The 11,868-nt window shown below is 53.8% G+C and overlaps 1 protein-coding gene across 4 annotated transcripts in view; it reads right to left on the minus strand.

Moving 5' to 3' along the window:
• The window catches only part of MSI1 (musashi RNA binding protein 1), a 28,636-nt gene that overhangs the window by 2,453 nt on the left and 14,315 nt on the right, over positions 1 to 11,868 (minus strand). For 2 of the 4 annotated variants that reach the window (XM_026860060.1, XM_026860062.1), the window contains 6 exons: positions 8,909 to 8,957; positions 6,838 to 6,920; positions 6,093 to 6,210; positions 4,382 to 4,462; positions 3,046 to 3,102; positions 73 to 141 (listed from right to left, as the gene is read on the minus strand). In XM_026860060.1, the coding sequence (XP_026715861.1) occupies positions 73 to 141; positions 3,046 to 3,102; positions 4,382 to 4,462; positions 6,093 to 6,210; positions 6,838 to 6,920; positions 8,909 to 8,957 (457 nt within the window). Of the gene's footprint in view, positions 1 to 72; positions 142 to 3,045; positions 3,103 to 4,381; positions 4,463 to 6,092; positions 6,211 to 6,837; positions 6,921 to 8,908; positions 8,958 to 9,613; positions 9,883 to 11,868 lie in introns of those variants that run through there. The other 2 variants (XM_026860059.1, XM_026860061.1) reach the window with 2 other exon arrangements.

Consider the following 11,868-nt stretch of genomic DNA (forward strand, 5'->3'; position numbering starts at 1 on the left):
CCCCCCCCCCCCCCCAGCCCGCCGCAAACCTCCGTGACAGGACACCGCGCTGGGGGGGAAAGTGGCAGTTACCTGTCCCTCGCACCACAGCCGCCGCAGCTGCTGCTGCCGCCATTGGTCCATACGCAGTGAGGGGGATTGCTGGAAAAGAAGGGACAGGCATCTCAGGGGCACTGTGGCCACACAGGAAACTCCTCAACAGGACCCTTCAACTCCTGCTGCAAAATACCAGGCCCACACAGACATACTGGCTTAGTGCATCACACAGGACATCAACGGATGACAATAGCGAAGTGCATGGTCCTGCATTTATCAGTATCCTTTTGCACAGCAAATGGCCGGGGGCACTCACTAGCCATGCTCTGCTAAACCCACAGCCTGGAGCAGCTAAGAGCACAGCGTGTAAGAGCTGAACCAGAAGTAAGCAATTTCAGATGTACCCTGTCGCTACTTAGCTTGCAAGATGTGGTTAATCTGAAGCTACAGATCCAGATTTTGGCTGTAAATGTGGAGAAACGCAGCAGCTCGGGGACAGCAGCTGATAGCTCAGCATCCTGAGGCTCAGCCCCTCCTCTCTGCCCCTTGGTAGTATTCCTGAATAACGGTTTAATAGCCTTTTCTCCCTGTTTACTCTGCTCAAGACACACCATCCTCCCCACTCCGAGTTTTGCTCCTAGACTGCTCAAACCCTTGCTGTTCATTGTAGAAGGGCAGGAAACATATACCTAGGGAGCAGGAACTAGAAATGGCTTAATTAAAACAGTAAGTCTTAATTTATATGTAGCAGTTCTAATTCCCAACTCCACTGCCACAGGCATCCAGCCCTCAGGGCAGGAGGCATCTAGCCAGTATGTTTCTCTTTGCCCTTAAAATGACTAGGTCAGCATTTCATGCTTGAATGTGAAATTCGCTGTGATTCTGTTTAGAGCACCATAAAAAGAGGTCAGAACAAATCAATCGCGTCAAGGCTGAAACCCAGGCTAGCTTATAAGGGAATATTTAGTAGCAGGCACCAGGCTGTTTCAAGCAAACGTCATATGAGGCTTATATCTGGGTTAGCCGCTCATTACAGGCCCTGGGCCAACATGAGCGTGTTGCTGCTTCTCATCTCCCCCAGAGATGCTGTTCCGGGGAGGAAAGGCTGCTGGCAGTCCCCTTCCTGCCCCACCATCGCTTCAAGTCCCTAACACACAGCTGAATAAACGCAGTTTTACTGAGGAAGGAGATCAGGTCTTCTCAAAAAGACTTCAGTTCTTTTTCTAGGAAAAACCCTTCTTGCCTCTGCAGTCTATCTACTGAGACACCAGGTTTCTGCTGTTGATGACAAAGCACCTGCATGTTCGCTCCCCACGTGCTGGAGCAATCATCCCTGCTTGTGCCATCCCCTCATCTCAGCTCCACTTGCCAAGCCCATAAAGCGCAGCCCATTTACACGCACGCATCCACTTGAAGGCACAAGGGCCCTCGAGCACTGCACAGCTCGCCCGGCCTTTGTAGGAGCGAAGGGGGCCCTGCCCTTCACGGGACCAACTCCAGCCTATACATGGGAATCACAGCTCTTGGCCTAGCCAAGAGGCTGCACAGTGACTCTTTAACAGTAGGTAAGCGTAACGGGAAGGGAAGAATGCCACGATCCCCAGCTGGTACTTCAGTGAGACACTCAGGACTGTAAGCTAACATGGCACCCAGCCAGGACAGCAGCATTAGTAACTCTTGTTGTACAGAGCCCTGGTGCACCCCAGCCGCCGGTGACAGCCAGGCCCTGGGTGATTCACCTCTGCCAGGAAAAGGCACAGTGCAGCCAGGGGTGGACCTTGGAGGGAAAAGCACTTTGCCAAGTCATCAACATTCCTCTAGAAATTTTAGGCGTTTTTGCTGAAAAACACATATGTAAATAAACAACTGGACCCCCATCTCCTTTGCTTGGCAACCAAAAGGCTCAGAGGTGGGGGGTCAGGTGCTTATGCAGTTGCATGTGTGGTGTCAGGGAAGGGTTTTATTAAGAAGGACCTAGGACTTGGTCTCCCCTACACTCCTCAGGGCAATTTCTGCATTGGTGGCTGCCAACCTCAGGAACAGAGACTCCCTGAGGATTGATAACAGTTCTGTGCCACAGAAACTCCCTTTTAAGACTGTTGGTACTGATAATTCCAGGAGAGCTTCTCAGGAAGCTTTTCCACACCCCCACTGCAGAGACAGTCAAACCCTGAAACAGGTGGAGGCAAGGAAGCGCCGGAGAGGAGGAATGCCACAGAAATGAGATGGTACATGAGGAGCAGGATGCTACACAAAGCTGCTTTTCTATGACAAAAACCACGGACAGGACAGAGCTGGGGAAAATGTGGCCATGGAAGGGAGAGTAGACAGAAGGAGCACCACCTAGAGAGAACACACCACACGCAACCCAGGGACTGAGGATCCAGAGGATATTTGCACTGTGAGGACACTGGGCCAAGACTAGTCTCTGGAGAAGTGTCCTCTGCCCCTGTTTCATTCCACAGTTCCCTACGAGCACTGCAGGACTTTGTAGAGTCCCACCACACTCACTTCTGCCTGGGAAGTCTGTGTGGGAGTAGCTGGGGAGCTGCAGCACCCAGAGCAGAGAGAGCATTCCCTGTGGCCCCTCCTGCACAGGGAAGCAGGATTAGAGTAACCAGGAGTGCCCCCACACCCTCTACTCCCAGCACTCCAAATCTCATCCTTGCAGCAGCTCGGGTTAAGGTCATTTGTAGACCTTTGAGAAGTTACCCTGCTCTCTGCAGTTTTCCATATCTGGTTTACACCCAGCCTGGGACGAGTTGCTAAAAACAAGGCAAGCAGCAGGAAACACCTTCTAAGGATTACATGCCTTCATCTGGTATGACCTGCATTGCCCCATCATCTTTCCAGCCCCAGCTCTGGATGGAGCTCGTACAGATCAAAGAGGAAATAAGGAACATTTCCAGTCTAACTGCGCCAGGCTGTGGAGCAGCAACACCACTGGAACAGCCCAAAGCCCCCTTCTCCCCTTCCAGCTTGTGAGTGTAGGAAATGAGCGGGACTGACCTGTGAGCTCAGGGAGGACGGGGGCACTCGGGAGAGGGGTCCGCTCTACACGGAACTCTAAAAACGAAATGCAAGACAGCTTAGGAACTCGTCAAACACCCCGAGGGAGACCCCGCAGAGAGACGGCAGCCGGGGTCTGCTGGGGGAGCAGCCTGCAGCCAGACTGCGACCAGACCAGTGTCTTCTTTTAAGTAATTTATAAGAGGTGCTGAAAGGTGCTGGACTCCTGCCCTGGAGACTGAGAGGATCCATTTATCCTTAGAATAAATCTGGCCAAGGCAGGGCAAGTGCAAGCTTCATTGTGCAGCCTCAGGTCTGCCCTGGAGCATGGCTCTGCGACCCGTCCAATCTGACCTCTGAGCTGCCGTGCCAGTGTGTGCTCAGGATGTGCCACATTCATCTGGGATGGTTTACAATGAGGCACTCGAAGCCTCTATGACTGAGAGCCATAAATTGGATTCACAGAGAGCTTCCAGACAGCTAGGAGGCAACAGCAACTTTCAGCCACAGTCTGCCTGGTCTCACCTCAGGCGAAGAGGAAACTTCCCATTCCCAGGCCCTAACATCAAGGCTTCATATATAAACCATCACACGGAGGGATGGAGTAAGGAAGGGATGCTCAGAGTTGCCACTTCTCTAGAAAATAGCAAGACAATCTGTTCCCTGAGTGTGCTCTGCCTCATTCCCCTGCCTCACAGAGAATGGGAGGGAGAGGAGGCCCCAGAAAGCTCTGAGCAGCTGCAGCACAGCAGGTTCCAGCCATTGATCGCAGAATCCATGTTCTGAGCACATGGCGGGGTTGGGAGCTTGAAACCACCCAGTTTGTGGGGGATCTGCAGCCCAGTGGCTCAGCAGATGCTTTCTGAGACTGTGAGTGGTCCAGGCACTTTCAGAACACAACTGTAGCATTACAGGCGCCTGCGTTTCAGGTGCCTAGGAGTTCCCTGGCTCATGGAAAGCCACGTTTTAAAATTCTGTGCTACTTTCAGAGCAGTGGCAACTCTGGTAAAGAGAGACAGACACAGACAAAGGCAGCGAGACAGGCAGAGCTGCAGGGGCCCTTCTGTGTCACAGCAGCAGCCCTACAGAGGAGGCTAACATAAAGGGCATCAGAGCAGCCTTGGGCTTTTCCTGCCACCGGAGTGTGAGGATAATCCTAATGAAGGACAGGCTATTCCCACCTATTCCAGGGCTTCTCCCCTCCCCCTTCCACATCCGTCTCCAATTTACAGAAAGACCAAACAGGGGAAAGGGGCAGAGCCTGGGTCACAGATCATGCCAGGGACTCCCGTCACCTTGACGCAGGCCAAAAAAAACAGCAGGGAGCACCACTCACCAGGGAACTGGTAAGTGTAGCCAGGTGCAATGCCAGTGTAACTTCGACTTGCATAGGTGGCAGCTTGGAAGCCTGGATAACCTGCAGGAAGAGAAAAGGGCTCTGTTACTGCAAGCTCGCAGGGTCCACGTCCTCAGTGCCTGGCTGCTCATGAGCAGTGTGAGCATTAGTGTTGGAAAGCATGAATAGGGCTAATAGCATAAACCCCAGGAAATCGCTGCGCAGAGTGCACAACACATGTGCGTCTGCAGAAGGGTTTTAGCAGGCCCATTTTAATTTTTCCCCTCACTCCAAACACGTTAAGGACACGGAGGTTTCCTTCTCAGAAGCTCATGGCTCTGCAGACTAAGGCTTTCTGATGCATCAGCTGGATTTACAAATAGGAGGAGATCAGGGAGGTGAGGGCATTTGAACGACTGAATAGCTCCGTGTCACTTCTGCACTGGAAGTGCTGGCGAATGCAGGCAGAGCACAGCGCTTCTTCCTGGCGCCGGGTGGGAGGACAATTCCTGCTGTTCCCCAGGAAGCTGACCACCTATACAGAACAGGCCTGTGAGAACGCAGGGCATTGACTCAGAGATGAATATTTGATTTGAGATCTCCCAAGACATGAGTACATGGATTTCCCAGTGACTCAGCTTGAGCCTCGCTGCTTTAAAATTCAGATGGCTTAGAAAAGGCAAAACCCAAACCCACAGGCTGGAGATTTATTTTCCTTCAATAAGTCAAGTGAAAACATTGGGGAAAAAAATGCCCTTTTTGGCGTTTTGTTCAGTGACTAACTGCTACTCGGCAGGCTTAGCAAGGAGAGCCAGGCTGAGTACACCCTGCCCAGCAACACCAGCAATGATCCTGAGCAAACAATGTGCTCTTGGGTCAGCTCGAGCCTGACTAGAATGAACACGGGGAGGGAGAGAAGCCAGGAACAGCACTCGCGCTGGAAGGATCATGCTCAACTCGCAGATCCAGTCATGAGGGTTTGCAGACCTGGAAGGGGAGGCTACAAAGGACTTTCTTTTTTAAAAATCTTTTATCTGAACACGTTTCCCTTAAAATCACTGATAGACATGAAACACAGCCTGCTTGTCACCTATTACTCCTTACAAGACAGTCCCACAGTAAGTGTATAGTTTTCCTTGCAATACCAAATACTTGCTGTCCCTGAGAGGGAGGGAACAAAGTGAGACAAAGCTTAATTAGAACTTCAGGGGCATTTTTATAGTCTTTAAATGGTAGTGAGGACGTTTATATGGACCACTGTTACAAGTGGAAGCACGGGGGTTCTTTAATCAACTAATTAATCAGAAAACCTGTGAAGCCTGGGAGGAAGGTACCTGGGCACAGATTACTCCAGCTCGGTTCAGCTATGTAGTTACAGCCTATTCCACAAGAGGCATTCAAGAATTACAGCCTATATGCTATGGCACTGTGGGACCGTTAATGGAGTTGCAGAGGGCCAGAGCTGCCCAGCACATGGCTGTGCCCGGCCAGCTCCGGCTGTCGCAGGGCAGCAGTGACAAGTTTGCAGTTTTTCCAGGTGCCACCAGAGGGCAAATTGTGATCGCAAACAGGTCCCGGCGCCACCCCAGCGTCCCCAGCCTTGCACCAGGGAGAACTGCCCTTGGCCGCCCTGCTCGCTCTTGGAATAAAACCTCTAAGCTGCTGCCTGGCACGACCGGGAGCTGGGGAGGGGAAGTGTCCTTGGGCTTACCCAGCATGCCGATCCCGAGCATGAAGGCATCCATCCCGTAAGGCATGACTCGGGACCGCCCTCGTGCCGAGCCCGTTGGGGACATCACCTCCTTCGGCTGAGCTTTTTTACACTCCACCTGCCACGAGAAAGTAGGGATCAGGCTCGGCGGCCACAGGCACGGGGCGCTGCCACGGTGCAGAGGCAGCGGCGGGGCCGCAGGCCAGGCAAGGCTGCTCGCCGTGACGGCACCCCCCATCCCTGGCCCCCGCCAGCAGCCCGTCCCGCTGCCCTTCCCTAGCACCCTGCCCCTGGTCCACAGGCTGCCAGCCTTCCCCCTCACTCTGCAGCCACCACAGGCAACGGGGAGCTCAAACACTGCTGTCTCCTCCTGGTGCTGCCCTTGATGCTCTGCCTGGCCCTGCACCAGGGCCTCAAAGCATTATTTTCCTCATTTCTGAATAAAGGTAAAACCTGCCCCCTCTCCTAGGCCACCAAGAGGTTTCATGTAACTTCAAAACCTCCAAGTACTGCACAATTCCTCATTACAGTTAGCTCTTCTTGAAAACTCTGTATTGTGCTGGTTCACCTCCACACTGTGAGTTCCTTTCCCAGGCTGCTATGATTTGAGGAAAATACACAATCCAATAAAAGAATCCAATTCCAACTGGAGAGAAAGTGCGTCAGGACCCAAGTGCCTACACCCTGCCCCACTCCATCCCATACCTCTGCCCCTTCTCCCCAGAGTTCTCTCCCAGACACTCACCATTTTGTTGTTGATCTCATGGAAGTGGATTTCACACACTTTTTCCACAATGTCTTCACTTTCAAATGTGACAAACCCAAACCCTGAAGAAAAGGCAAAACTCCCTGATCAGGTCAGAGCTCTGTGCAGTTTGCACCTGCTACCCACATCCTTTTATTCGCAGAAGAGAAGGACAGTACAATCAACCCTTTCTAAAACAGCTGTCACTCATCTTCCCTCTCCAGCAAATCCTGCTTTTATGCACAAGGACAGGATCATCCCCTTACAGATTCCCCTTTCCTCCTCTTTCTGTGTTTCCTACCTTCTCTGAACCCACCTGCACTCAAAACCAAGTATTTTTTTCTTAAACTTTGCTATTTGCAAGGCAAACCACATGGCTGATAATGCTGGGGAGGATCCCGACAGACGCTCACACAAAGAGAGTCGGTAGAGAAATGAACAGCTGCTTGCCAGGACATCGCCATCCTGGCTAAACACTCCCCACCAGCAATAACACCCTGCATGTTTCCTCTTCAGTCACTGGTCACAAAGCCTGGCGTAAGCAGGCAAATATCAGCAGTGCAGTTGTACAGAGTGAGACAGATATACACAAGCAAAGCAATTTGCAAAGTTTCACCAAAGTAAGGTTAGTATCTGGGGTAAGACAGGACAGTGTGTTCTTGGCCCCTGGCCCACGCTCACACCTCCCCTTTGCTGACAGTTTTGGCAAACACCAGCTCGGGTGGGCAGACTAAACTCCTCTCAGCTGACTGCAGCCGCTTCCGGAAAACTGAGGCAGGTGGGAGGGTGTATTTAAGCTTGCCTTACAAGCAAGCTGGGACTAAGCAGAGCTTTCCACTTTTCCAGAACTGTCCCATTCCATGGTGCTTTAAAATAACTTTTAAAACCAGACAGGGATCCACTGCCCAGAACCCCACTTTTTCTCCATACTGCCAGAAAAGTCTCTCCATAATCTCCTCCATCTGTCTGTGCCCAGGTAGTTACCCGCCATTCACCTCAACACCCACAAGCAGCTGGGGCTCAGGAGTTCAAGAAGAAAACCCCGATGCCAAAACCAGTCCTAAGCCCCAGCAGACCCCCACCAGGCCTGCTGTGCCCTGGGCAGAGCCCCTCACTGCCAACACCGTGGCTGGCAGCTCTCCCTGCTCCCTCCAAAACACCTGACAACTCTAATTGGACTAGTGACTGGGAGGCACCCACGGAGGAACAGGGGTTAACACTTCTTCCCTTTTAAGATGAAGTTGGAACAACATCGGAGGCCAGGCAATCAGAGTAGATTTAATGGCTTCAGAAAAAAAGCAAAAACCTGAAGGGTACACAGTGTAACAAGAGCAGAAGGGAGCGTTCCCTTGCTGATCCAGGGGCAGAGGTGCTTGGAACTGCTTCAAACAGACCTGAGAGTGGCCCAGCACAGGGGTGTTACTGGCCCTGATTTGGAAGACGCAAGCTAGGTTTGCAGTTTAAATTGTTGCCAGCAAATCTCCAAGCTGGTGCAACACTAGTGTCCAGCCCTGCCACACCACCAGGTAGTCAGGCTGAAGACTTGCCTGGAAAGCGGGAGGCAGGGACGCCCATGGGTGGGCTGGGTCCAGATAGCACAAATATTACAGCCTTGTTCCCATCCTGTAACCAGACTCCGCCAGCAAAACTCCGGCAAGAAAAGGTGACCTGGGAGCACAAGCGGGCTCTGGGCCGAGGAAGGGGCGAGAAGCAGGCACTCTTCAGGCTCTCGTGTCAGCTTTCCCGGAGCTCAGATTACTCGGGACAAGGTAAGACACACACTGCGGGCTGGAGCCACAGAGGTAAGCGGGCAGGGGAGGGGGCCGTCTCCTCTCACATATCTGCAATTCGGCGAGTTTACAGCACAGGAAACACACTGGACAAAAGCTCTCTGTGCTGCAAGGGACGCTGGTAAAGGATGCAGATGCAAAAGGACTGGGCGACTGGAGGCAAGATAAAGAGCAGCTGCGACCCCACATCCCCTGCTGCTGGGATACTAACCCCTCCCTAGGCAAGGCAGGAGGCAAACCCTCAGCAGTTCCCTCTCCTACAGCCATAAAACCGCTCTCACCTCGGTGTCGGTTGGTTGTCTTGTCGAACATCAGCATCGCATCGTCCACCTGCAAAGAGAAGGGCTCTGATCAGATTATTGCTGTTGCCAGGAGCATCCTCTGACACATTTGCGCAGAGCTTCCCGGGCCTCCCCAAACCTCTCTCCAAGAAGGAAAAAGGGTGTGTGCAAACACACACACACACACATCGACTACCACACCGGGCACTTCCCCAAGCCACAAACCAGCACGGCCTCCCCACCAGCCCGGGGCAGGTGCTGCTGAGCTGAGCCCCCTCGGCCCGGCCCCTGGCAGCAAGCGACCCCAATTGTTTGCCTGCGGCTCCAGCCGGGGGGCAAGGAGCAGGGAAGGCATTGTTCCCAAATCCCGGCCTCAAAGGAGAGGAGAATTAACGGGGGGAGAGAAGCAAAGCTGGAGAGGGGAGAGGAATAAGGGGCCTCCCAGCGACAGGGGAAGCGGAGGCCTCAGACAACAGAGCCTGCCTGGGAAAGCTGGGAAGCGCCCCCACCCCCACCCCAGAGGAGCCTTTCCTCTAAGTGAGGTTTCCCACTGCTGGAGGCTGTAATTAGAGCAAATTTACTGCAAGGCCTGAGCAGGGCTGCCTTCCCGGGGGGAGGGGCGGCCGGATCCCATCCCCCAGCCGGCCTGGGGCTGCTCTCCTCCCTGGCGAGCACATCACCGCCTGGTGCCACTTTTCCCCCCACCTTCCCGCTGGGTGTTGCCTTGCAGAGACGCATCTGCACCACTCCGCAGGTCAGGCCGAGCAGGGTTAAAAAATACACTTCAATCCCCTCCGTGTAAGCTCCAGTGTAAACCTGTCCCACTGACCCATCCCTCCTCTCTAATACCACTGCTTTAATCCGATTATGAAACTGGACGTGCAAGTGCTCAGGGGAGGAGGCAGCAGTCTCTGACCAGCAGCTGCCCCAGCCCTCCTCCTCCTCCTCCTCCTCCATGTGAGACAGCCGCTCCCCGAGCAATGAGACCCGTGTGCCCCCAACTCCGCAGAGGATTACTCCCTTGCCTCATCCCTGGGAAGCATCTGCTTTGCTGCCTTCTCCAGAACACCCCACCAGTGAGGGCAGAGCGCTGCCCGTACCCTGGCGCAGGCAGGCACTGGCTTTGCTTGTGGAGAGCCCACAGCCCCAAGTCAGGGAAAGGAGAAGACTCCTAGCCTCAGCCCCCCCAGACAACATGGGATACCCGGATCCACCTCAGTGCCACAAGGATGGAAGGAGCCCTTGCTAACATTTCCAGTGCCATCATGAGTAGACAGAGATCATCTCTGATGCCATTGGGCTCATCCAACACATCCACCCCACAAGAGCCAGCTGACAACAGACAACTTGGCTCCTGCTCACCTCGCACTCTTCCTGTCACGTCTCAGCCTCTCTCAGCCAAGTCAACAAACACCTGAGAAACGTGCCGGGCATCCAGCTGGAGCCACTGGGGATGTACAACCTCACACAGACCTGAAGCAACCCAGCAGCTTCCCAAGACACAGCCAGGGAGCTGGGGGCTGACAGCAGCTCACCACGCTCCCAATTCCCCATCACCCCTCACTCCTGCCCCTGTGCCATTTCCCTTCACAGTGCCAGCACAACTGTGACGTGCTGGGGGGAAACCTGCATGGCTTAAAAATATTTCAAGAGGTTTTACTGCATGATTTTGTTCATTTTTTAAGCTAGATCCATTTCACCATCCAGTTCACAGAAAGACTGAGCACATAGCTGTCTTCCTCCCCAGTAAACTGTGGGAGAAAACTTTGTCAACATCACTCCACGGCAGTGCCACTCCTGAAGACTTCAACTCAGGTAGCTAGAACCCACAAACCCATCATGATAAGAGATGGACACAAGTAAGAAAAACCCAGCAGCGACAAGCACAACCCAACTGCTGATTTACTCTGTCCAACCAGCCCCAGCAACCACCTCTTCTTCAGAGAGCCTGGAAAGTGGGAGCAGCTGCAAGTGGCAGAGCCCAGCACGCATCCACACACAAAACACCTCACAGCGATGGCTGGGCACTCCCGCAGTGCTTGAACACTCTCGAGCTGGGAGATGTGCAACTGCTTCAACCCAAACCACAGTCCATACGCTGAGAAGAGAGCTACAGCCTTCCTCCATCAGAGCTTTTTTCTAAGTTTCTGCTGGTGTTTGGAGATCAGGTGTCTACCCAGCACCCCAAAATGTACTCTGCTTACAAAAAAATATTTACAATACACACATATGCTATTTGAAAGCCATTTCCTGCCATGAACTAAATCTTAAGAGATTTACGTGTATATACACATAATACGTGAAATAGTCTCACCCCACTCAACTCTAGGGCCTCAACTCTGAATATGGCCAGAACTGATGGTTTTTATTGCCAACAAAACCTATACATGAGCATCTTCTCGATCTCCTTCCAAGGTGACGCGTGAGATGAGGCTGGGAGGTCTCGGCACACAGCCAGTGCCGTGAGGTAAAGCAGGGCCCTGCAACCGGGCAGGGATGCAAAGGTAGGGCTGGAGCCTACAAAGGCCAGTGGACAGGCTGCAGACTGGAGGGCACCGCAGAGCTGGGAGAAAGGCCTCACCTGTGTACAGGGAGCAGCCATTTCCAGCACCCTGCCCGCAGGGTCAGGCCTCACTCCGGCTGCCCCCCAGATCCCCTCTAGCTCTTGCCATCAGCCCTGCAGCCAGGTGAGGGGATGGGGACCAGCTGCCTCAGGTCACCGGGCTCCCTGAGGCGAGGCACTACCCACACCCGCGGGCAGCCCCCGGCACGAAGCACTGGCCGCTGGGGGGACGGAGGCACCATGGCCGGCTCCCACCGAAGGCCAGACCCCGGCAGCCCCGGGCCCCAGCGTGAGGGCACGCCGGGCCCGCACCGACTCCGCTGCCACAGCCAGGCACGAGCGGCAGCCCCCAGCGGGCAGTTACTGTGGCGGCGAACCGACACCGCCCGGCCCTCCC

This window comes from Athene cunicularia (assembly GCF_003259725.1).
Source record: "Athene cunicularia isolate RWA chromosome 15 unlocalized genomic scaffold, athCun1 chr15_part1, whole genome shotgun sequence".
Classification (NCBI taxonomy): Eukaryota; Metazoa; Chordata; class Aves; order Strigiformes; family Strigidae; genus Athene; species Athene cunicularia.